This window comes from Oryzias latipes, chromosome 11 (assembly GCF_053564925.1).
Source record: "Oryzias latipes strain Hd-rR chromosome 11, Olatipes_Hd-rR_3.1".
NCBI lineage: Eukaryota > Metazoa > Chordata > Actinopteri > Beloniformes > Adrianichthyidae > Oryzias > Oryzias latipes.
In genome coordinates this window covers 21,114,295-21,141,548 of record NC_136247.1, presented here as the reverse complement: position 1 = coordinate 21,141,548, position 27,254 = coordinate 21,114,295, and the positions used below count along the sequence as shown (strand labels likewise).

At 37.6% G+C, this 27,254-nt stretch overlaps 1 protein-coding gene across 8 annotated transcripts in view; it reads right to left on the bottom strand.

Annotated features, from left to right (window-relative positions):
* trps1 (trichorhinophalangeal syndrome I) overlaps positions 1–27,254 on the bottom strand; it is a 130,732-nt gene that overhangs the window by 98,325 nt on the left and 5,153 nt on the right. For all 8 annotated transcript variants that reach the window (XM_011480778.4, XM_078954978.1, XM_078954980.1 and 5 more), the window contains exon 2: positions 12,676–13,132. In XM_011480778.4, coding sequence (XP_011479080.1) covers positions 12,676–12,688 — 13 coding nt within the window. In that variant the 5' untranslated portion in view covers positions 12,689–13,132. The remainder of the gene's footprint in view (positions 1–12,675; positions 13,133–27,254) is intronic.

Here is a 27,254-nt window from a genome sequence, read left to right as displayed (position 1 = left end):
CATTCAGCTAAAGCAGCTGTTGAGTTAAGAAATATATCCAACCCAAATTGTGGATAGCAGTATGTTTTTATTTTGGATAAAAAGACACAAGTAACTTACTCTTCTTGTATTGTGGTTTGAAGCAAGCAGGAGAGCTAGCATTACATGGGAGGAGGGGTTAGATGTTTTTCTAACCTCTACATCACCAGAGAGTTTTAGCTCCAATCTTGGCATTCTTTAGACGCTCAACTTTTTAACCGTTTACGCAACTAATTCAATTCTAGCAGATTCAGAAGTAGAGAAAAGCAGCCTTGAGCTTATGCTACATTCTACGGCAGTAAAGTGCTTACACAATCAACGTAAATCAGCGGTTTCTGTCATAAGAAAAAAGGCTTTGCGCCATTATGCAACACTAAAGTGAAGTGTTGCAAGACGCTTATCATCAAGCTAAATTCAGCTGAATCATGTAGATCGTAAAGAGTTCAAGTATGTCAAAGACTGTGTGTTTTAGGTGTCGTAGGCAACAGCTCTGTTGTTAAAGGGTTTATCCAGTAGATGTTGTCTATAGGGCTGGATATCATCAATTGTTTTCAGAAACTATTCAATTCAGTTATTGATTTATTAAGCTCAGTACGATTTAGATCGATTAATCGATTTCATCAACCCAGCCCTATCTACTAAAGTACATAAAGCAATGTTGGAAACACACTTTATCTTCTTAACCATACTCTAAGAATCCTTTGGATCTAGGCTTTTTTTTTTAATTCCCCAGAAAATGTTTTTCTGTGATAATCAGACAACGTTGAGTGTTAAAAATAGTTCAGAATTTATCAAAACAAAAGCACTTAAACTTTGCATGGGTAAAAGCAACTTGTATGCGAGACAGAGTTCTAGTGCTTACTGACAATTTGATGAAGTATATTTTATACAATTTTCTTTTCATGTGAAAGGTGTATTAGTACTCACACAAAGTTTGACAAAGTCATAATCTTTTTAAAAACACTGAAATATTATCTCTGTTAGTGGGATATATTGTATATTTAAGTGTATCAAGATACATTTCGTATCGCAAAAGTGTAGCCAATACACAGACCTACTATCTGAGCACATGAGGTGTCACCGCTAATTTATTACTTAGGATAAAAGTTGCATCTAATGTTGGTTTTAAACAAGAGCCAACACACCTCTAGCTTTGAGAATGATGTGGATCTCATTGCAGAATGCCAAACCAAATTTCTCTATCGACTGATTGACTTATCAGCTCATAGAAATTAAGATCACTGAAATGAGATCACCTGCTAATTGCATTGGAAAAGGTCAACATTATTTAGGTTATTTGGTTAGTCATCCATTCTCTGCCCCCAAATGTCTTCTAAGTAATACATGCAGAGTGGAACCAAAGAAAAGATTTGTAAATATTCGCTAAAAAAACAACAGTAAGACAGAAAAACCAAAAAGATTTACGTTTCTAAAAGTTTAAAGTTTTCCTGGATTATGTAGTAAAAACAATGCATCTCACAATGATACAATATCAAGAATTAAAAAAAAAAAAATACCAATACCACAAGCATATTTCAGATTTTTCAGTAATATTGTTCAGCCCAAATCTTGTCTGTTGCACCCAACTGAGCTAAGATGTGGGCAGAGTGCCTGGTCCTCAAGGGGGTTTTCCACACTGGAAATCTACAAGGTGTTTATCAAGATGGGGATGCAATCATGTGCACACGCTGAGGCTAACAGGGAAGGTCAGTAGATTGATCCAAAACTTGAATATCCTTTCACCCAAAGATCAAGTTTTCTCCTCTGTGATTTACTTAAGTGCTCTTGAGCAAGGCATAGAAAGCATTCTTTTGGAGAGCCATTGAGCTACAAAGGGACAACCCATGAAAGGGAAAAAGCAGATCACCGAAAAAGCCTGGGAGCTAAAGTAACCACAGCTCCACACCTCACTTCACCACAAAAAAAATCTGGTGGCAAATTAACTGCCTCTTCCTCCTCCTGTCTATGTGGCACTCTTCTCTTTTTGCCTTCTTGTTCCTCTCTGCTCCTGTCCTATTATGGACATAGTAACAGTGTTCCTGTCAGGACAACTAAAGGTTTGATTCACTGTCTGTCCCTGTGTCAGTGTGTGTTAGATAACAGATAAGAACCATTTATAAACAGCACTTGAAAGCAGAAATGTAAATGTTTAGAAGTCAGTGCAGAACACAGACCATATCAAGATACCAGAGAGAGAGCAAGAAAGGGAAAAAAAAGAAGTGATTAAAGCCAAGTTCACACCAGGAGAACAAGAAGACTGCAGACAGGACACAAGTCAGATTCCGGTCTTTAATAAGGCTTGGTGGAATTTAGCATCTCAATACTCTGCCTAAGAACCATTTTCCATCCGTTTCTGAAGAATAAAATAAGATTAAATCCATATCCTAGCGACCTAGGGATTGGTATACATTTATCTCAAGGTATGGAGAATATCATTGTTGTGGCATTTTGCCACGTAGGTTGCAAATTTATAAAGCAAAAGTAAACCCCTTCATCTACATGTTTTTGTATCAAACAATCAGTTTTCAATGACTGAAATGAAATGATTAGACTAAAGGCTACCAGTAGGTAAAATCCATTAGGGCATCAACTGCTGCTTACAACTTTAAAAAGCCAGAAGATATCAAACTTTTTAATCCAATCTGCTTATCAGAGCATAGTTCCACAATGTTAACAACTTGTGTTGTATACAAAATACATAAAATGTGTTCGAACAGCCTCTACCTTAGAATTCTGCATTTCAGATAATGACAATGGCCTATTTATTTTTACGGTTAGGGTTAGGCTAATATTGTGGTCTTTTTGGTTTCTTTTTTATAACCGATGGCATTTGGATAAAATACAATAAAAAACAACCTTACAAATAATGTGACAACTTTTTTATAACAATGTCTATTTGTAAATAAGCGTAAATAAGTGTCATTCTATACAGGTATAGTGTGGATCTTTTAAAAAACAACTATACAGTGTCATTTATTGAGGTAGTTACAGCCTAAAAATAATCCACGCTGGGTGAAATCTGTGATGAGGGATTACAGACGTTTAATGTCTGTAAAACCCCTCACTAGACATGTCATACACTTTTCTCAGACATGAACATTTTCAGACTCTTCTTTCAAAGTTCAAACCTTTGTTTAAAAAAAAAAAGAGTTCAGTATTATGGAATGAAAACAAATACCGTAATTTCTGGACTATAGAGTGCGCCTGATTATATGCCGCACCCATTACCACCTGTCTATAAGCCGCATGTGCCCACATTGAAACGTGTTGTAGAATGAGGATGTGTATGTGCTGACACGGGGAGAGCTCGTGCAGCGCAAGAGGGAGCGCTCTCACTAACTCTGCGCTGCTCCCCGCTCCTTCTTCCTAGACACGCAGCACGCTGACACACACAGACAAAAACTCATTCTACAACACCTAAATAGTTAGTTCCTTAGTTAGTAGTTACTTATTACTGTTATTTGTTAGTTAATAAAGAATGCTGTGTTGTAATTATTACTTCTACCGGTATTCATTTGGGACGCGGCTACTGGGGCATTTTGTGTTGGAAGGGTTCAACCACGACACCGCAACTCCTGCTGCTTCATCCCCACGGTGATCAAAAATCCCACACCGTCACAGCTCTATTCCGAACAGTGCCTGTGACGTGGCAGCAACACAGCAGCAATATGGTAGTAAGAGCACTAACGGGGCTGGTTAAACAACATACCAGTAAAAGTCACAGAGAGAGAAAGAAAAAAGTCACAGAGCTTTCTTCATCTTCCTCCTGTGCACTGAAACCATGGAAGTCTTCCTCCTCAGTGTGGGATTGGAATAGGGTCAAATATTCTTCGCCACGCTCTCTCTCAGTCTCTCCTTCGTTGTCGTTGTCAGTGTCACTCTGAGGTAAATTCTCTCCTGAGCTTGCTCTGTCCTCTCCATCAAGCAGCAGACCGGCTTTTCCAAACCCGGTGGTGATGGTGGATTTTTTCACACTGCTTTTAACGATTGCTTTTAACTTCAAAGCTGCGTCATGTGCATTTCTTCTTGCATTTTCCACGATGAGGGTCTGTTCGTGCTATTCATTCACAAAGCAGGAATTTACATTAAACTTGCATCTTCCTCAACTCATATCCCCCCATGTCTCACTCTTACCATTTCTGCATGAGCGCCCCTAGCGGCCGTTTGAAAAAATGCATTTAAAAAAAAGGACAAAAATGGATAAATTAGCCGCATCATTGAATAAGCCGCAGGGTTGAAAGCGAGTGACAAAAGTAGCGGCTTTTAATCCGGAAAATATGGTAGGTTATCTCGTTCAATTATTTATGTAGATTTATCAAGCTGAAAGCATTCTGTACAGAAAAAACAGCATTGGAGGATATTGATTGACAAGATCAAGAATCATGCAGAATTGCAGTGCAAAAATTTACAAAACAACTAGGTACAATGTGATATAGCAATGGAACACTGAACAAGCTAGCTTGGACAAAAAATGCTCCAGTACACAACTCTGCACTTTTGTATTTGCGCATGGATGTTGCTAAGCTTTTTAACTTCATACGATGATTCCACAATTCAGAGATTAGTGCAAGTTAGCCAAAATAAGTGAAAGATAACAGATTAATGAATGAAATACACAATCCAGTTGATGGAGATTCATTCAAATTGATAACGTGATTAAACATTTTCAACAGCAACTTACGACAAATAAAGGGGAAAAAATGAAAGTAACAAAGTTAAAGTATCCTATTTTATTGTGTACAACTGATACAATACAAATCTGACTAGAGAAGAGGAAAAATCTTCAAAGATCAGAATGAAATAAACCGATAAAAAGATGACAAAGAAGTGCACATACTTGTGTCAGCACAAACGAGACGGGCTGAAAGATATCACTGACATCAAGACCCCTATGATGTTGGGGTTTTTTTCTGTTCGCAAGCGTTTCTGTTTGTACAGCTTCACTCTGGACAGTCCAGACTGCATGCACACACACACACACTCTGAAACGTACATGTTCCCATACATACAGACCCTTAAAGGGGCCATTTTCCACATTTAACCATATGGTCCAGAAAGACTTACGGAAACAATTCTCTAAAAACAACACACAGTCTACACACAGAAAGCTGCTAAACAGTTCCCCACATAATTTCTCCCTCCCTCACTCTGACACCCCACAACCCCCACCCTCACACACACACACCAGACAGTTATAGCTGCCGAATGAATTGCCCCCTTGTTCAGTAGTGTACTAATAGCGAATAACCTGCTATGGAGATTACCACATGCACACGCAAACCCACTCATACACACAAAGAAGCTTAGTATTAAGCATTCTGTGGCGTTTATCCATTAGTAAGGCTAGTTATTTTCCTCGGTCTAATTCCTCCTAATATTCCAGAAGAGTAGAATGCAAATCTAACCTGTACAGCACCACCTAAAGATGACTTTGGAAAACCCAAACCCTTTTCTACTGTGGAACAGAATTTGACATGCAGGACCACAAACTTCAATATACTATAAAAACATGGCAGGAAGGCCTTTTTGGATCAGGGGTTCATAATGCATACTTAAAATCAGATCCCAGTGGAATTGTCAGTTGGAATGCCACTTTGGAGCCTTGGCCTCCCTGGTAGTTTCTTGTACGGAACCAGAAAGAGCATCTCTGAGGGTTTTCGGACCCTTATAAATGTTTCATAACTTAACTGTGCTTGTAGCTCAGATTAATTTAAAGGAAAATATTCTAAAAAAAAATACAAATTTAAGCTATAATGGCAACAAGACTTGTGTTTTACAGCCATCTAAATCACAGTAGAACACCCATTTAGCATCTTGTGTTCACACTGGACAAGCAGGGAGGAGATTCTCCTTTTTCGTTTGCTACTGTTTACTTGCGCATGTCTGCCATCTTCAAGTGAATGAGGCTTGGTGCAAATCTCGCAAATCTTGCTCCAGGCTTTTTCTTGCACAGCTCTATTCCAACATAGGATAGACTTGGTAGCATAGAATTCTGGCTGGGCACAAACTGCAATAATTCATTTCTCCACCGCAATCAATTGTCAAACGGTTGGCACTTCCGTAAATAAAAAGAGACGTCGCTACCACATCAGAGTTCCTGGTTGGTCAAAGTTCAACCTGGTTTAACTTTCAACACACGTTTAATGGCCTCACGTTTTGACCATGGAGCCAGAAAACGGTTGTAGAAGCATTCATAATAACGCGTGGACACAAAAGTTTTGAACGCAGACGCCTGAAACTAGCACATACTACAGATTACACAGACTTTTCAGTGAAAGTGGTCATGACTGCAAAATTGTAAACGTCTGGGTAAATTCTTAAATAAGCACAATGTAAATGAGGAAAAAGTAAATTTGCGAAGAGAAAACAGACTTCTCTTTAAATGTGCCCTGCAGTTAAATTCAGAATTTGATTTCCATGCCTCTTACCAGTTTCTGAAACCAGTTTCAGTATTTGTTATCCATTAAGAAGCATCTTTCTTTAGTTCCTTACCAATTGTTTTCACAGAGAAGCTTTTTTTTTCAGTTTTTTCTCCAACCTCCTTTTTGTATCCTGGTTTCTGAAGAGACTAAATTTTATTCAATATTCCTTTTGTGAAACGTGTGTTTGATCACAAGTATCTGAGACAGGAGACAAATTTAGAAGTGTAATTAAACCAGTCAAACACACATAAAGGGGTAAAAAAGGAAAAGGTTTCTCCACATTTTATTTTTATTTTTCAGAACAGCAACAATACTGCCTGATCACACAGACATAAAAACTCCCCCTTACACTTTGTTGTATATTTTCTAGTCATCTGGACCAGAAAATATACAACAAAATGCAAACTGTACAATGAATGTTTGTTTGGAAAATAGGCTTCCTCTACAAAAAAAGAAACATAATTTATTTGAAGAACAGCTTCTCTGCAGTCCTTATCTGAATCAAAAACTTTAACAAAAAAAAAGGACAGCAAGACCACATTTTATTTTTTTACGTATAGCAAGTCAACGTGAAAGTCAAAATCCTATGAGTTGTCACACACCTGGGAGTGCAAAATAGTTTTCTCCACATTAGACCTATCCCCTGGGGTAGAGTTGAGCTGCCGACAGATTCAGGCTCTGGAACTTTTTGCAAAAGTAAATCATTTGTGCGTTTTTTTGGTGTGCGTTTATTTTTCTGATGCCAGTCAATAAAAAGTTTGATTTTTTAGTTCCAAAACAGTTTAAATGATACAACTAATTTAGCCCCCTTTCAACAGCTTTATAACATTCAGTTTAACATAGCAAAACAAAAGTCCCCAAAACACTTCAAAAGTATGCTTTTGCAATAAAAAACAGCAGATACTTGTTGAAATATTTAACATGGTAGTAGATTTCAGGAGTCAAGCAGGGCAAAGGTTGTATAGGAATGAAAACAAAGAGACATTAAAACTTTGATCCAGCATACTTTAATACCCTTACATTAAGTCTCAGTTTTAAAATAACTGTCTAAAATACAAATGGGCAAATTTTCTTCCTAATTATATGAGATCCTGATGATGTCCTGATAAAAAATGAAAACGGTGGCGCTCTCCTTTCGCATGAAGTACTTAACTAAAATTCACAATCCACTTCACTTTGGATCAGTAATTGTTAGATGATTAATGACATTTTGCAGCATGGGACGTACTGTTTTTCAAGTACCGTACCTTGAATTTACCTGGCTTTTAAAATGGCTTTAGAAAAGACGGCTGTCTTGGTTCTTTTTTGTGCTTTGGGAAAAAACAGCATCATGTTGTGGATGTTAGAGATCCATTGGCTTTGTGTCAAGAAAAAACTATTTAAAAGGACTTAAGGACATTCATGTTCAGCATAAAATTAGAAAAATACATTGCAAGTTGCAGAAAGATAGACATCCAAAATACAAAGCGCAGAATGGTCCAAACATTCCCTGTGTCGTCAAAATCTTAAGCAAAGATTAATTCTAAAGCAACAATTTTCCCACCCCTAAGAAGTAAAATTGTGTTTTTACAAAACTATACAAACACAACTAAAGCCTTGATGAAAAGTGCGCTAACTACATAAACGCATATATACCAAGAGGCATTGAGCAAATGACTGTTATTTTCACTTTTACAACACTTCATTTTCCAGTTAATATTTTGTGCCATCATTGTTCCATAAATAGTCATAGGAAACACAATTAAACCAACATAGTAGTCTACCGTTAAACTTACTGCAATACTGTGTGTTGATTGACTTGGTCAGACTTGTCATTAGTCGGACACCTGGATTTGGGGGGGGCAGTTGGAATAATTTGCCACATCCCAGTCACTCCATTTGTGTTGTTCTGTATAGGTTCTTCTGCTGCTCCCAGGCAAGCTGGAAGCTATAGGCCTTAGTTACAACTGCCCTTTTGGGCTGTCAGCAGGGGAATAACGGCCAAACCCGTACATGGCCCTCAGTCACAGCCCACTAGGTGACCGGGCCTGCTTTGAACACTAATTTTTTCAAAGTAAACGCTTCGGACCCCGCGGGACACTCAGCTTAGAGCATCAAGGGGGCGCCGAGAGGCAGGGGCTGGGACAGGCGGTAGCTCGCCTTTCGGTGGACCGCCAGCTCGATCCCGAGATCCAACTACGAGCTTTTTTCACTCTGTGAGCCTGCGGCGACAGGTCGTATTGAACACTTAAACAACACGTATGGGTAAGTCAGGTGGAAGTAGGTGAGACGCAGGCGTGTCGCATGGATTTTTCTTTTTTTCACACACCCCCAAATCCATTGCAAGAGGCCTGTTAGTGCTGTTTAAGTGATAACTGCTCACTCCCTGCACGCCCTTTACATGCAGTCTAACCATTAGAAATGAGGAAATTAGAAAGTTGTTTGTGTGGGCATTCTCGGGGCATCCTATGGACGCTTGCGTATCACTTGCACCCCCAGTGCGTGCAGATCTTGTGCATGGTGAGCAAGGAGCCAGTACTCATACCTTACTAATGACTAAAAAGTGCAATAAGGGCACCATACGACAGCATCACCCGTACATCATAAGTAGGTGCAACTTACAAATGCATCACAATACAATTAAAACACGCATGACAATGGTATGTTCCATTTTCATGACATACTCTTAGGTGGCCGTACAACCTTCAATAGGACTGCAAGACACACCTGCGCTCCCCTTAAGATCCTGTGACTCCTGTCCACAACCCTCCACCCAAAACCCTGCACTCGTACGGGTCAACCCCTGTAGTGGCTGCTTGGTGCTCCATTAGCCACATGGCCTCATCGCTTTCTAAAGTGTTAACCCAGTTTTGCATAGCGGTTCTGGTTCTGTTGGCCTGATGGCCCCAACAGCAGCAGCTTGAGCTTTTGTCTATTTTTACATTTGTTTTCTTTGCTTTAAAATTATAACTCATCTTTTTTTCTTTAAGTATATGAAAGCCACTGACAACACTTGAAAAATATACAGACAACAGTTGAAAAACGTGCAGATTAAAGGGTATAATTCACTGTGTAAAAAGTGCATGTCGAGTTTAATCTGTCAAATGACTAATATTGGGCAAAAGTTGTTTAATATTAGAGAAATATGCCCTAGAAGTATACAGAAAAAAACTACCACAGCACACTATTTCATCTGGATAAGCAGACCCAGCAGCTGACTTAGCAGAAGTTTCTGTACCTCACACAAGGCTGCATCAGCATGGGGATTTTTCTTTCAGACAGACCAGAGGCAGTACACAGCTGAATAGATCACCAGCATATGGACTAAATAAATACAGTCTGCAAAGAGCTTGTTAACACTTGTTCACTTGGCTCCAACACAAGTTTGGGGGCATATTAAACAAAAAAGCAAACACACCCACATCTGCCTATCCCAAACTAGATCTTACATGCAACATGCATACCTGCAGACAGAATCCCAAACAAACCAATGGCTCAGTGGCAGTTTTCCATCCTTTCAAACAAATGTTCATATCTTGATTCCTATTACATCTATTAAAAACAAATTTAGTCATGTTATAATCCCAACTGTTTAGTCAATAATTTGTGCTAGCGTCATGTCTCTCGATGGAAGTATGTTCTCACAATCACAAGTTAAAGAACACACTTGGGATGTAAAAAAGGCAACTGATTTTAAATGCCAAGGTATACGTGAGATGAGCAAAGTTTGTCTCCGATTTGGGGCGCTAGGGGGGGAAAGTATTTGCACCAACTTTGAGAATGGGATTTGATTAAACTAGAAGCGTATTGCTACATTTTCCTGGAAGAAGAAAAAAACATGATTCTGTGACTGTTGGAGTTACGGCAGTTTTGAAAAAACAACACCTTTTTTTATGTCACCACTCTAGCTCTCGAATATTCCACTCAATTGACTTCCAGTAAAAATGATCGGAAATTTTCATTCAACTTAAACTGTATTTGCATAAAAACCACAAGATATTCTAAAAAACTGGGTTTAACTGAAATAGCTTAACCCCTGCTGAAATTTGAAAGTATGCAGATGTTTATGGCTTTGAAAGGACACAAGGTTTTTGAAGGAGATGAACACTCCTCAGAATGCGCTCAGCTTGCCAAATTTACATACATTTTCAATAGTTGACAAATCTGGACAATAATGGAGTTATTTTTCTGCAAAGGTTTAAACTTTGAGAGCGATTAAACATGAGAGAATGTTAATGCCTGTCTTTAAAAAGTATATAAATTGTGTTGTGAGGGGTCTTCCGACCTTAAAACATCTATAATATTCTTAAACACGTCTACATTGCATATTTCAACTATCGTGGGTTGCGATATGCGATATGCGGTATGTGAACAAATAACAAAACAACCCCAAAAAAAATCCCATTTGACTGCAACAGTTTAATTTAAATAAAAATCATTATACCGGAAATGATATCTCCAAATGACCCTCATCGACATGGAAGGAAACATCTAACATTAAGACGCTCCATCCGATTGGTCAACAACGTGAAGGCGTCCATCTGAATGCTCCATTGCATAAATGGATTTCTATGATTGGTTAAATACTTTAAACTGCCATAAGATTGCTTTGGCACATTTAAGAAAACCATTTATTGCAATTTTTGCCGACTTTTGCAAAATGCATATTGCACAACTTGATATCGCGATTACAATAAATGTGCTATTCACTGTGCTGGCCTAACAATTCTGACATGACCACACAATAGTAAGCACATTCACAATAACACCCACGCAAACATTTTGACGGAGCACCCTCTCAAAAATCGCTTTGACATCGATGAGCACAACCAGAATGAATCCACAAATAAGAAAACTTCTTTGTGGGCTGAAGCAACAATGCACTTCTAATAGATAATGGATTGGTTTTGCTTGTGTGTAGCAGTATAATACAAAGTAAATAAGTACGAACAATAATGACATTATAAGCATGTGACACACACGTGCACAAATTCAAATTAAAAAAAAAAAATTTATCAGCAGTTTTTTTTCTAATGACAATGTTTTGATCTATGAATTCATAAAAATATTGTCATTATCATAAAAATAATAAAGCTCAATCAAGAGGTTTTCATTAAAGTACCCATCAGAATACCACACGACGTGGACATAAACAAATAACAAAGCTTTTAAAGTTAAAATGTTATTTTGTCAAATATTTATGCAAAAATATGTAGGACTACAAAAAAAAGGGTAAGCTGTCTCTGATTTTTTTTAGCTTTTTATTTAGTGTCCAATTTAATTAGCATAACAAAAGCAGCACAAATCTATAAATAATTTACAATAGATTCATATCATAGTCGATCTAATAACGTCTAATAATGTTGAAAGAATTTCAGAAAATTCCACCAAATTATGGAATTTTTTTGTGTGTTTTCAACAAAAGAAAACAATTATTAAAACAAATATTTCTGGTTAGCAAATGCAACGTAGGAGTAAAAAAAACAACTAGAGTCATAATGCATTCAACACCACAAACCACCTGCAACTTTCCACTCACACCTACATAATAGTATGTTTGCGTACATAAACCTGTAGCAAAAGAAATCACAGAATCCTCACTTCAGGTATTTTTAAGATGCAAACCTAAGTTCTGACGATATTAACACTCATAAAATCCTTTGGTAGTTCATAATTATTCAACAATCTAAAGTAGTTAGGAAAAAGTATAGCAAGTATATCTTCCAAAAAAGCTTAGTTAATATCATACTTATGGTAACAATTACTAGCATAGTTGGTTAAACGTTTAATCATTGCAGACCAATTGACCAACTAGCAACCTCTAATTTTTCCTGAGTGTGAGGAACTAATGAGTTCTGCTAAAGAGCTTTGCTGAACTGGAATGCACCAGAGCAGGAATTGTCTGGTTGTATTTCAATTGTTCTACAGAAAAGTGTTTTTAAAAAAATATATATATTTTTTTGTAGGTGAGGACAATTCCCAGTAACTGTGAAAGCAGTGGTGATGGTTCACTGCTTCTTGCATACATGACAACCTTTTTCAGTTTTTGTCCAATTGCTAAAATGTAAAAATAAAAATGAATTTAAAAAAAAACTCTTTTTTGAAATCTTGATTATTTGTTCTTTTGTGTATATTACCGTATATATATTTTATATTAACTAATTTATTTTAAATGTAATTAAAATACAAGCAATGGTCATATTTTCACCATTTTAAAGGGTTAAATGGGAAATATTTAAAAACATATTTGTCCTACCTTGTCTTGTCATCAGGTTATAAAAACACCATGGCAGACTTCTAGCTTTGGCATCAGCTCTGGTAAAGCAGCTCGAGGCAACCTGGTAGCTTAACAGTTGCTCCAGGGGCACAGGTCAGCTAGCGTTTCTCTGTACTCCACAGTGATGCAATGGAAAGCAGAAATCAGATGACAGATCTGAACTACTATCCCTTTACGTCCTCAGGTCAACTCCTCATGGGTCCCTGAACACCAGGCCCCCAAAAAAAATGTTCAGCAGCCTTTTCCTTGGAGTTTTAAAACCTCAAGCAGCATTGCTTTGGGACTGTTGCATGTTGTCCAGCTAACCAGCATTACAGCTTTGCATTTGATCAAATGTGTTGTAGATCCAAATTGAAGTGAAGTGGGTCTCGTGCTGTCCTCTAACTTCTTTTTCTCCCAACTCTGGTTTACATCAGTCTTTACAGTCGTCAACAACCTGGAAAAGGAGGAAGAGAGGAAAAAGTAAGAGCACAATCTTCTCAGTCTTTTCAATACATCATATTTACTCCACATTTTTTAAATTTGACTTAAGAAACTGAAACAAATCAAAGACATAAGTTTTAAGACATTCTCTGAGCACCAAGATTACCTATAATTTATTGAACTATTTTCTGCTATGTGGATTTTATCCAGTGCAATTTTGCTGGTTTTTTTGTCAATCTCCTCAGTGTTGTGTCTGCTGTACAGAATGAGTTCAGTTTGCCACATTTACACAAATCCTTGATCTGCAATCAGATCTTTGTTTCGTTCTATAAGGTATGTTTGACCTTTGAGAATTCAAACAAGAACTAAAAGTGGGAAAATGTTCATGTCTGTCTGAGAAAAGTGTATAATGGCTGTAGTGACAGGTTTTACAGCCTTAAAACGTCTGTAATCATACTTTCACCTATGGTGGGGTTTTTTAGTATGTAACCCTGCGATAAATGAGGTAATGGCATAGTATGAAAATCACAAACACGCAATACACTAGAATTTTCTTAAGCTATAGCAAGGAACAGAAAAGAAAGAATAAATATAAGAGGGTTGAAAAATGTAAACTGTATTCCTTGTTTGATGAATTCCAATAATTCACTTCATCTGTGTCAAGGGACTGAGCCAGGAACAGTTGGTATAGTCCAGATTAATATTTTTCCGCTGACAGTGAAGAAAAATAGCATAAAAATACGCTACTTTATTCAACTTCAGGAGAGTCTAGCTGCCGAAATGTTTGAATGCTCAACAAATCACAACAATGCAGCAATCAGTAAGTAATATTTAAGCATTTCCATTTCAAGCTTCCAGCAGCAGCGACCGTTGGCAACAATATTTCCTTTATTTTGTAACTTTAGCATTAGGTCTTCAATTCTCAGTTCCCCCTTTTGTTGCCCCAACCGCAAATATCACTCCACCCTCTGGGTCTGTACCACCCTCTCTCTCTGTGCCAATCGTTCTTCTTTCCATCTGTACGGCCTCGCTCTGCCTTTTACCGCAAATCTAAATCTGAGTCTGTATTTATCTTCAGCCAGTTTCCACAGGCTGACCAATGTGTGTGCATGTAGGTGTGTGTGTGTGTGTCAGTGAATCAAATATTCTCAGAGGATAGACCACTGTTTGACGTTTACATACATGTATTAAGCGACGATAAAAGTCCAGAGTTAGACGTTCTTATTCCTAATGAGTGGTTCACCTGTAATCTGGACGTTCAAACGCAGCTCCACGCTAACCAAATGAACACACCAAAAGAGAAGAAAGTGAAACAGTTTTCAAAAGTTTGCTGGCATGAAATGTTTAGGACAGTATGAGTCATTACTGAAGATGAGTCATTTTGAAACCCCTCGTTCTGAGAATGGCAAATGTCAACCGGTAAGGAGCGAAAACGCGGCTCAAAAAGTGCACCTCATGCTGAAATCCGCCAGACGTGAAGCTAACCTGCAAGCACACAGACTCACTTCCCGTTGTTTTAGGACTGGCCACATCTTGGTATTAGCAATTAAAAGTTGAAGGACGTTTTTATTTTTTCCAACCGTGATGGAAAGCAGAGGGAAAACTGGAAAACAACATTTTTTTCTCTCATTAACAAAACAGAAAAAGAACAAAGACAGAAGAGTTTTAGAAAGTCTTAGTGTACCTATATGACATTTTCCCAATTGACTTATTTACTCAATCTCCATCCTTACCAGCTTGTTTTTATTCCATTTCCTTAAGTAATAAAATCCAAAATGAAGTTATTTTTTACTTTCTCCTTAATACAGTCCCCGTTTTCACATTTAAAGCCCATCAACATTGAACCGTCTTGATTTTCCCTCCTCCCCATCATCAATCCATTGCTGAGCGTTCTGTCATTTTCAAATGCTTCTTCTGTTTGCTTTTTTAACTGTCATTGTAGCTGAAACTCTCCCCTCAGCCCCCCCCCCCCCCCCCCCCACACACACACACACACACACACACACCATCCCTGAGCGTGTGTGGTCTGCTCTGACTATAGACCGTTACATTGTCCCAGACAGGTTGGACCGCGCCACTAACCAGCAGAAGAAGATGACTGAGGGAGGTGGGGAGCGGGGGTTCCTAGGGAATGTTTGTTTTTCTGTTTCCAATTTGGTCCAGCTTGAGGAACTCTGCACTGCGCTCCATCTCAAACACACCATTCATGACGGCCTGACGCACATGCTCACACACACAGCACCCACTCAGTTACTCTTTCTCTTGGCTCGCTGTTCGGCAGACACACACTCAGAGACCGTCTCTAAACACAAGTGAGCGCACGCCGCTTTACATTTTTCAAAGTTTCATCCGGAGAGCAGGTCATTTGATGCATCTTTTGTGTTTTTCTGATTTTCAAATGCCATGATGGACTGACTAATTGTTTTTGTTTTTTTTCTTTCTTTCCATGGTAATTTTTGTTCTTCCTGTGGAAAATTACTGTTTTTGAAGGTTCTTTTTTGAAGTGTCTTACTGCCTTTTTAATGTATTGGAGACAGACTAAAGCTCCACGTTCCAACAATTACAGCACAAAGACTACATTGTTTCACACTCTACACAACAATTCTATCAGAAAGTTTAGTTGATTCAACTGTATTTCTCAGTATTTTTAAAAAGTTTCTTTTGTGTTGCTAGTTTGTTTTTGAAAGTTGTAAAACCAATGGTCCATTACCGTAACCCTCAGTTAACATTTCCAAAACAACTTTGTAAACATTAAGCCATAAGTCTAAGAACAAAACAGATATTTCACATTTTTTAGAATGCAAGTACCATTTTTAAAACAGTTTAGTCTCATCGGAAAACAGCAGCTACATTAGATTTATTGTCAACTCAACCCAACCACAACTTGGGTCAAAGTTAAAAGGTAAGAAGCTCATTAGGAAATTTCCAAAAAACGACTGCCACTCCCATGCCACAATCCCATTTTCATCAAGGATCTACAGAAACCTTTAAAGAAATAAACATAAACTGTTTAAAGCTCAATTCAGTTGATTTTCCTCAAAAAAATCTTTTTTAATTCAGGCAGATTCAGGCACAATAAAGGATTCGGTTCTAAGATAATTCCTCAAAAACTTCTAAATGAAACAAGACACTTGGTAGCTTTTACTGTTTCAGAAGATAAGTAAATGATAAAAAGGTAGATGGGGTAGACTTATTCAGCACTTTACCCCCTTTGCTTTAAGGCCCAGACCGCTTTACAGTCACAGTCCCATTCACCCAAGCACACACATTCACACACTGATGGTGTCAACCTATAACCACCTGGAGCAATGTGGGGCATAGTGTCTTGCCCAAGGACAATTGGACACAAGGTGGGAATCAAACCTGCCATTTTCCGGTGAGAGGTTCTCCTCTGCACCACAGCTTCCCCACTGCCGTACAAGAGAAAGAAACAAAGCCTCTTTCAAAAGACGTAAGACAGAGAGGCCTGCTGTGGCAAAAGAAGGAAACAAAGTCTACAAAAAATGACAAATCAACAAAGAAGAAGAAGATAAGATTCTATCACTGAATATCTTCAGCTGCACAGAACTCAGAAATCCCAGCCCTAACCTAAGTTTAGCTAAGTGTCTGTCATATTTTGTCCCAACAGAAACTTCAAAACGCTGACGTAAGTAGCTTCTAATAAAAAATGTTCACCTTTTGCCACCTAGCTGTTTCACAGATTAGTGCAAATTTGCACGTTCTGTTTTTGACGTCATCATTGGCTTTTGACCATAATCAATTCATCTCCGTGCCCTGTCTTCTGTACAGCATGCGTTCAGCTTGTCAAATTCTCGTAAATCCTTCATTGCAAGCAGAATTTTGCCATAATTCTATAATACTGGACTCATTATTTTATAAGGTTTGTATTTAAGAGTTCTTAAAGAGGAAAGAAAATTGCAAAAGGGTTTAAAGTGTGTAGGGAAGGTTTGAAGCCATAAAAACTATATTGAAAAACTGAGGATAGCTACTTCACAATGTAGTCTATTGCGCATCTATTTTTAGAACGTTACCCCTGCAATAAGCAAAGGAATGCTGTAAAAAACAAAAGGAAAAAAAAGGAGAGTTGAAGTTCTACAGATCTCCTATAGTAAATAAAAGAAGGAAACATTTAGAATTTTCTTTGACTCAATTTTTTGATTCCTAAAGAAACTCATCACAGCATATTTAAGGGAACACGTGATTGAAAAGAATTTATGAGTCATCGTGAGCACGGTGCAGAAAGGAGCAGTCTTTACTTCCATCAATAATGAACAATTAAAAAACTTTAATAATCTTTTGCTAAAACTTATTTTTAAAATGTCAAACAGTATGTAACTCTAAATCACAAATATAAAATGTATTTATTTATTTATTTTTATTTATTTTGTCCGGACTGGGCAGAAGTTAGAGAGCATTTTAGGAAACTATATTTTGAATGAGATGAACTGACCCTATCCTTCACTGCTTTTTTTATTTTTAAAGGAAATGAGTTCAAAAGTCCTAATTAAAATGGTACAAGAATGACATATCAAATTTCCTTTTTTCTAGGAAATTCTAATGGCTCACAGGAGAACATGTTCAACAAACTGATTAAACCAAAAGGGGGAGGAGCACCAAATCAATCATCAGTCATCCAAATCTTTCAGAACATTTCATCCTATTTACAGAAAGCCTCTTAGCTACAAGCAGACTGATTCCAGAAAAAATAATGAAGTGGTAAAATCCCACTCATCTTTTGAAATCTATTTTAAAGCATTCCTAGTGGTCTCGATTACTATTATGCATTTTTAGCCAAAATAAAACCTGAGTGGTTTTATAGGACATGATTTCTGCAGAGCAGCAGTAATTCATTGGAAATTTGCCTTTGAGTTGTGGCCGGGACCGTTGGAGCAGAGCAACCTTGCCGAGAGCTCGGAGCAGGGAGCTTATGGCCTGTCCTGCATATTTTGGCTGTCACAAATATGCTCTTTTTCTAACTGGATTTTTTTGATTGCTCCTGATTCACAACAATTTTAATAAATAAATATTTAGAAATGCTATTATTGAGCTTAATTTTCTCTATCTATCTCCCCCATTATCAGAAAAAAAATGTTGGAGTTATAAACTCCAAAAACAGTTTTTTTAATCAGGTGTCTTCTTTAAGAGATGAGCTAAAATCTACCAAGTTTATAATATTAGTATCTATTTTTTAGATGTATAAATTTAGGAGATATGAGTATTTAACATGTTGACTCTTAAAATCACATTTTGAAGCTTAAATTCTTTAAGAACTTGTTTTTTTTTTTTAAATCAACATTTGGAGGGGATGTGAAAATTAAGCTGACATATTAACCTAAATCAAAGTAGTTTTTTCACTAAAGATGTTGTAAAACAGGGTTTTCTGGAAAGTTGTTCTGTCTGAACAAATTAGAATATGAAACATGGCAGAAAAACTTGCACATACCTTTTTTTATAGGATCTTTTGACCCACTAGTGTGTAAGTAACCTGTAACAACCAGACCGTTCAGGTCCTTAGGCGACAGCTGTGGGTGTGGCCTGTCTTTTTAGAACTAGAACACTTTAGAAGTGACGCCTAGAGCTTTCATGTTGTGATTTAATAAAGGGAAACCTGAAGTTACTGACGAATACTGCAACTTTCCAATAAAAGTGTGTTTCTTTTGGTGCCTCATCATGCATTAAAGAAGAATCATAGCAGTAATGCTGATCATTTCTTGATACTGACAGTTGCTTTTTAGACATGTAAAAAAACAAGTTTCATCGTTTTATCACTGTTTCTTTGGAGAAAGTTTGCTCTTTAATGTCAGACTTGATACTATTTTTTTTACCCAAACAAAGTTCTTAAAACAAATTTGGCAGCTTTTGAAATTGTTACCATTTGTCCAAAGGTTGACCCTTTACCAGTGTTGGCACTCTTTCGACTACCGTAACTCTTCAACCGCTTACGGAATGAATGCAAATTGTAAAGAAAAGAATCAGTTCACATTGGTGAATCAACAAAATACTGTAACTCTTTGACAGTTTACACGATCAACGGGAAAAAGCAGATTCTGTTGTGGAGAAAAGCTGCTTTGTCCCAATAGGCAACACTATGCATTAGTAATGTAAGGTCATATAAAAAGCTGTTTTTCTCTGCATCAGAATCAGGTGATTTACATTGATCAAAGAGTTACGTTACTTACAGTTGCGTCTGTTATTTAGGTGTCGCCGGTGACATCTCCGGTGTTAACGTGTTAAAGTACTGGTACATGAAATTTCTAAGCATGTTACACTCGTGTTTCTTAACCAAATATTTAACGTTGTTGAGAATAATGAAATAGAAAGTTGTCCAAAGGAACCGGTTACATCCCTAGCTTCCCAATGCTGCTGTGATTGTTAGAGGAGAGAAATTCACCTACCACAGCTTAAGGAGACCCGCATTTACTTGTGAACGGTGCTAATGTCCTGCACTGATGTACGATATGACCAAGGAAGCAGGAGCTGCATAAATCAACACAGGACTGTTGATTCTGACCTTGTTCTCTGCAACTAAAAATCTCATACATCAAAAATAATGGAGAACAAACTCTGCTTCAGTGGTGGTTGTAGGCGTAATGGAAGGAACCAGTAGCTGCATAAATCAACAAGTTGATTGTTGACTCTTGCCTAGCTGTCCTTTCCCCCAAAATATGGAAAACAAACGGCACTTTTGTAAGAAACTACTTGCACACAAACACACACATCTGAGCGGTTAGCCAGACCTATCTGATGATTTTCAAACCCACGCATACACACACCCTGTACGTGTGTGTGTGTGTCACAGTTTGGTTTGTCTCTGTCTGGGTAAGCTCAAACATTACGTCAGTCAAGCACACACATGCACACACCCACACAGACACACACACGCGCGTACAGGCCCATATTCTCTTTGCTTCACACTTGCCACTCAACACCACTCTCTCCCATGTGCGTACACACACTATTTCCACTCCTGGAATATCAGACATTTCCTGTAAGCACCAGGCCCAATGGGAAAAACGTCTGGAAGAGCTTCAGATGGTTGCATGCAGACACACACACACACACACACACAAAAGGAACATTTTAAACTTACAATGTTGACATTTTACTTCTTTTCAGAGCCCTTCCATCTGTACGCTGTCCGAGGGCAGCAGTGTGTCCCAGTTGAGCGCTATTGGAAATCTGCACTGAGATTTCAGATGCTCCACTTGCTAGCATCAGGACACGGAGGTGTAAAAAAACAAAAAACAAAAAAATGGGCTTTAACCTGGACCACCATGACTCACTAAAGGATTTAGTGTATGAATATTTATTTTAACTTTTTAAATTCACTAGTAAGGTGTGTGCACTTTTCTAAAATTCTGTTTGAATCTTAATTTGAGAAAGATTTCAAGAAGATAAAAGTTTTCTTTTCCCTTTAAACAGCCTGTGAACAGCTGCTAATTTAACTTGTTTTTTTTTGTTTTTTTATTGAATCAAAGTCATAAATTGCACGTGCTGTCATTTATGGTCTGGACCCGATAACTGTTGTTCACAGCCTCAAAAGTGTGAAGCCATAAAGCAAGTGAGCAGAGAATAGAGGTGTGAGCTGCAGCTGTTGTGACCAAACTTCCTCACTCTCAAATTGACTCAACTTAAGAGCTTTGTCTCCATATTCCATGGGTTTTAAAGGGCTAATGTACAGCACAGAGCTAAACAAACCCCCAAACTTTTGTTCCACTCTTTGAGCTGCTGATCCCAGTTTGTGCCATCACTCCTCTTTCCTTAACTCTGCCTTTACATTCAATTTGAAATGTAACGCTGCCTCTTCCCACGGAGCATTACTCAGGAGACACTTTACTAATACTTCAACCTTTCTGCTCTTAAGTGTGGGGCTATAACAAGCTTTTGAAGAATGGAGTATTTTCAAAAATTCAAGTGTGAATGTTTGCAACGACGGTTATTCAGTATCTTTATCGATCTAGCAAGGTGTGAATGATGGTTCTTATTTTCAAAGTAAAGCTATGGAGTGTTTTTGTGCATTTACATATATTTTAAAAAGAAACTTAAATTCAGTTTACTGAAAAAGTTATAAAAAAAAACCCTAATAATAAAAAATAGAATATAAACATGATGATTTTAAATTTAAGAATAGTATGAAGATAAAAAAGGCTGTCATCCAATAAAAAGACATACCCGATACATATAGCAGCCATTCAGACATTTTTAGAATCGTGCTTCGATTAGCCATTCGATCTAGATTCATAAATAGAATCAGAAGGAATGATCTAAAGCATAAGTGGAGATATCGTCAGCAAAATAAACCAAAAAAAGCCTTTGTTTGATCTTACCCTTCTTGACAAAAAGTTGCTCTTCGAACCTTCAAAGATAAATCCAAAGTGCTCCTCAGGGTAAAACAGAGGCAAACTCATCCTGAATCGCTTTTATTTATTTCAAAACAAAAGCATAACTTCTCAAATAATTACCGATAACTATAAGGCGAGTTCCCCAAGCTTTTTAGTTGCTCGTGGTAAATAGAATGTACGTTTAGTATCTGAAAGTGAGTTCCGTCACCTGTGATACACAATGATGAATGTCACTGTGAGTGGAAGAATACAAGACAGTAAAGGGAGTGGTTATTTAAAAAGATTACACCTTTAATCACGCAAGCTTTGCCCTGGTTTTGTTAAACTACACCCTAACAGGAAAAGTGCTGACATTCTCATACGGCAGAGGAGTCCATTCTGACCACTTTAAAGAGGGAATTTGCAAGAAAAGGAGAAAGAATCAACCACTTCTACAGCTTGGGTGAAATTGCCCCCTGAAGAAATAAAGGAATAGGGACAACTTGTGTGTGAAAAAGTAAAAAGCCCAAAAGCCATGTTGCAGAACAAACGCCATGCCCCCCACCGAGCTATTCCACACACCCGGACGCGCGCTCTCACACATAGACCCTGAGGAAAATTTAACTGTCAGCCGTAAAGTTTTCTACCACAGTGAGCAATCTTTTGCCCCCTTTCTCGCCCCACCATTCCCCCTCTTTACTTGATTCAAACACGTCTGTCTTTCTGATGTCCATCTTTTCTTCTTTGTACGACTATTACCCATTTCCGCTCAGTTTTTTGTCATTTTTTAGGGATCTTTTGAGTTGATAGCAGCACCTTTTAGTTAAACTTTGTATACTTGTTTCCTCTCCGTCCCCCTGTTGTCCTGAGCTAGCTAGAAATACCTCCATACGGCGATTTACTCATCCCCTTTTTCTTACCTTTTAATAAACCAAACACTACATTTCCTTTTACCATCCATCTGTCCTTCCTTCCTCCACCCCCTCTTTTACCACAACAACACACACACTTCTGACCATGGGCTTCTAGCACCCACCCTTTTGGTGCTCCTGCACAAAGGTCTGAAAGACCCCCAGATGTGTGCCCCCTTCATTTCCATTTGAAAAAAAAAAAGAGCCACCTCCCTCCGTCATCCATATCTGCACGTCCACTTTTAACTGCAGAGATTTGCAAAAACACTCTGCACCACTAAGAAGACTTTTTAGTTTTTTTATTTTCTTTAAGAGATAGATTTTAAACTAAAAAAAAAAAATATCTGCACAAACACTGGGCCATGACAAGTATTATAAATGAGATTCTTGAAGAAAGAGAAGCAGACTGTCTGTGACTGCTGATGTGAGAAAACTTCCTCTTTTTGAGACACTAGAAAAAAACATGCTGACTCCAAAATGTTTTTTTTTACTCAAAAAAGAATAATGCTGATGGGAATAAATCTGGCAAATCTCTGAGGATTGCTTCCGCTTAATGAGCTCAGAAGCAAATTATTGTTATGACTACATGGATTTAAACCCAAAAATTTGCACCAGTTAAGCTGATTAAATCTTGACATACATTAACTACTGTTACATATTTACATTCCACTTTGTAATTGTGTCGAAAAACGTGATTTCAAAAGTTTACTGTAACGGATAAGTTGAAGAATTTAATGAGGAAGGTTGATTTTCTTTTTTCAAACCTGACGTCTTACATTAGCGTGAGTTTTGACTTCATTAACTCACCTGGGATCACAAACAAAATGGTATCTGAGGAATATGCACAATCTCACAAGGACCATTTAATAATTCAGATCTAATGTGTTGGAAATTAGGGCTGCATAATATGAGGAAAACGTGTGATTTGCGATAGGGATCAATATTGTGATGACAATATAACTTGCGATACAGGAAAAAATGGCAAAACAACTAAATACATAATTTCCATTTCATTGCAACAGTTTAATTTGAAATAAGAGTGAACATACCTTAAATTATACTCCAAATAACCCTCGTCGACATAGGAGGCAAACATCTAACATTAAAGGGGAACATCCGATTGGTTAAATGCATAAAGGGATTTATTTAATTCGTTAAATACTTCAAGCTGCCATAAGATTGTTTTTAGCACACTGCCTTAAGGTAGCCATTTATTGCAATTTTCGCCGTCTTATGCGATATACATATTACACAATTTGATACCGCAATAATAATAACTTTGCGCAGGCCTATTGGAAATGTTCATTTAGCACCAGTATACGACATACTTTCGCCTACTGTGACTTACAGTTTACGTAATTCCAGTAGATTTTGAAGTAAAGAAAAGCAGCTTTGTACTGATATGCACTACACAATTAAAATAAATCAACTGACACTTTATGTTAGTAATATATTGCATTCTGTTGCATAGCCGATTTGAAAAGCCGCTCTTCTCTGAGTCAGAATCAGCTGATTCTCCTTCATGGCGTAAACGGTCAAAGAGTTACAATACACCAAAGAGTGTGTGTCATTTAGCTGTCGCCTGCAACATCTCAGGTCTTAAAGGGGTTAGTAAAGGCACATCACCAACTTATCAAAAAATGAAGCTATATTTTCCACATTTGTCCTAACTTTGATGGCAAAGTATCTACAGACATATTAACTCAACCAAAAACCCTGAGTTTATTAAGCTGTTAAAAGTACTAAACTCTTCACTGTGAAAACTGTTGTTTACAGCAAAATGAATGAATGAGGGAAAGATTTAGAAATTTAAGATCATACAGTAGCCATTATATGTTATCCATGTATTACTATGGCAACTGATTTGTTTGAAAAGAAACCTGTATTTAAGCTCAGAACACAGTAGTGCCAATATTGAACTCGCTTCAGTGAAGCTGATGTGCAATGTTGTAATATTTCTGCTCAAATCTAAGAACAGTTCTAGACCTTAAACAAAAAAAAAAATATTCAAGTTCGTAAAAGAAAAAGTAAGGGATTCAGTAGTCCGTTGCTATTTGCAGTGTGTCGTTTGCATCTTTTTTTTTTTTGGTTTAGTGCTCTGATTGGCTGTAGACCGCTGTAAATCAATCTCCTTCGTGCCACGTCTCCAGGACAAAATGTGACCAGCTTGTCAAATCTACATACGGTAAACCTTTGATCACCAGCAGATCTCTGTTTTCATTCTAAAATACTAGACTTCTTTTTCTACGAAGGTCTGAGCTTTGAGAGTTTAAACAAGAAAGAAAAGTGTGAAAATGTTGGTGTCAGTCTGAAAAAAGTGTATCGAGTTTTTTAGCGAGAGGTTTTACAGCCTCAAAACATTTGTAATTATACTTTACAGATTTCATTTATCGCGACTTATTTTTAGAACCTATCTCCCCCACAATAAATGAGGGAACACTGGAATAATGTTCACACTCGAGCAAACAATATGATCTTTTCTAAGGTCTACAAGTGTTTACCAGGAAAAGTTATGGTATTACTCAGATGAGTGGCACACATGCAGCATTAGAGTATTTTCAGCCACTATTAAGTTGTCTGATTCACTAAATTACTCATTAACCAGGTGTACGAGGACTTTAAAAGGAGCATTGTACCTCTACGAAACGTTGAATTTCTTTGCCCTTTCTATCATGCTTTTCAACTTCAAATGTAATTAGAAAAAAACTGCTTGGAAATATATACTATTAGCAATTTCCCAAACCTGAAACCCTAAAAAAATTACTAAGAAGTATTTTCAATCAAAAAAGTTAGAGCATGAAATAATGAGGTTTTAACAAAGTGGTAAATGAATTGCTCCTGCTGACTTAATGTTATACAAGCTAGTTCCAGCAGTAAAAAAATGAATGTCTCTTTCTTTACTAATACCAGACTAATAACTTCAAAAAAACAATAAAAGGATCCACTGAGGTATTACAATCACTGTGGCTAAATGTCTCAAGCTTTCTTTTCCTCCTGTAAGGGAAAGTCAGTCTAACGCTTTTCAAAGTTGTATGGCTTGAAGTGAAGCCCTGTGGGCATCAGCTAGCTCTCTTCAGAGCTGTAGCCTCAGAAGCCCAAAGCGGCTCCTGCAGAATTATTTTACAGAAGAGAAAAAAAAAAAAAAATCAAAGCTGCAGAGAACAGGTAAAAAGTTTGCCAAACTGTCTCAGCTGCTCCTTTCAGATAGAAACGTCAAGCTACACCAGAGGAAACTTGAAGAAATGTTGTATCTCTGTGACGTCCTCTTTTCTTTCTCTCCATTGGAACAGTCACCTTGAGTTACATCAAAACAACTACTGGTACATAGTAGATCAGCTATTTGTCAGGGACGGTGCCATTTCTAGACTGTATTTGTTTACAGGCAGAGGAAGACAAAAGAGAACAAACTTCATTAAACATAAAAAGGTTAGAGAGGCTACTTGCTTTAATTCAAAAAAAAAAGAAAAAAGCATGTCAGCAATTAAAAATCATTGTTTTAATTTGACGGGACACCATAAAAAGTCCGTCTCTTATGACACAATCAAAGAGAAAACCACACACGGCCAGACAATTACATGCAGGCACAGACTGAGGACAAAGACCACTTTCAAAAGTTACCCAGCCACCAGATGTTTTAGCCTGATCCCAGACTACAATACTAATGGGCTGCTGCAAGTGTGTTTTCATGTGAGTGCATGTGTGAGCAGGCGGGTGCTTAAAAAAGCGGCAAAAATGAGTCTTTTCTCTCGGCAGGTACAGTAACGACCATTTAAAACAAAGAAAGAAATTTCCCCAAAGAGACACATGCATGCAAAAAAAAGTTTATTAATTATTACTATCAATTATTGACCCCAATAATGTCTGACAACAGTTAGGTTTGAAGAGTTGACTAGGAAAACTCTTCAACCGTTTACGCAATTAGCATAATTCCAACGGATTCAGAAGCGGAGAAAAGCAGCCTTGCACTGATATGCTACACTTTACAGTAGTGAAGTCGACATAAATATAGTGACAGCTACGGTGTTTCAGAAAGGGTTAATAAAAAGCAAACATCACCACCAATCTCTAAATCCTGTACAACCATAAAAAAAGAGACACTATGATGCAGTCAACATGAAGCAAATTTGCTGTGATTGGACCGATATAAACAAATCAGCAAGTCAATTCAATCATAGGTGAACAGCAAATTTAGATGTGACCTTGAAGGGAAAAGATAAATGTCAGAAAAAGAAAGAAAAAGATCACCATCTACCAACAAGGCCTGACCTGGGAGAGAGAAATGTTAACCAGAACTCAACATTGGGTGTGACACAATTAGGCAAAACTACAAGAAACACAGAAACTGATGGGATTTTGATGAAAAATATGAGATTTTTTTTTTAACAGACAGCAACCACATTAAAACTGATCAGCTAAAAGTCTTGACACACACCTCTGCTGCTTTAATATTAAAAAGAGCCATGTTAGATTGTATGACATACCAAAAGATAAATGACAATTTAACAGATGGGCTGTTTCACAGCAGCACCTGCAGTGGAAACCTTATCCAAATTATCTATTAGTAGGCTCAAGAAAAAAACACTACCCAAGCAGATTCCACAAAAAATACTACAAAAAAAAGACCTCAAAATAAAGTAACGTTTTGGCTGGATTTAGCAGCCCGTACCTGAGGAAATTGTGCTCTCAAATTGTACAAGCTATGCAGCCTTTTTAGCCTCAACACATAAAAGGCTTACAAAGTAAATCACATTGAAATTCATGCCACTTATGCCACTGCCACATTTTTCCATAGTTCATTTTCAGTGTCTGCCCGCCGGGTGTTGTGTGAAAGCCTGCACATGAGCACAGATGGAGCGGTCCTCATAGGATTCAAAACACACTCAGAAACACAAGTTCTGATCGT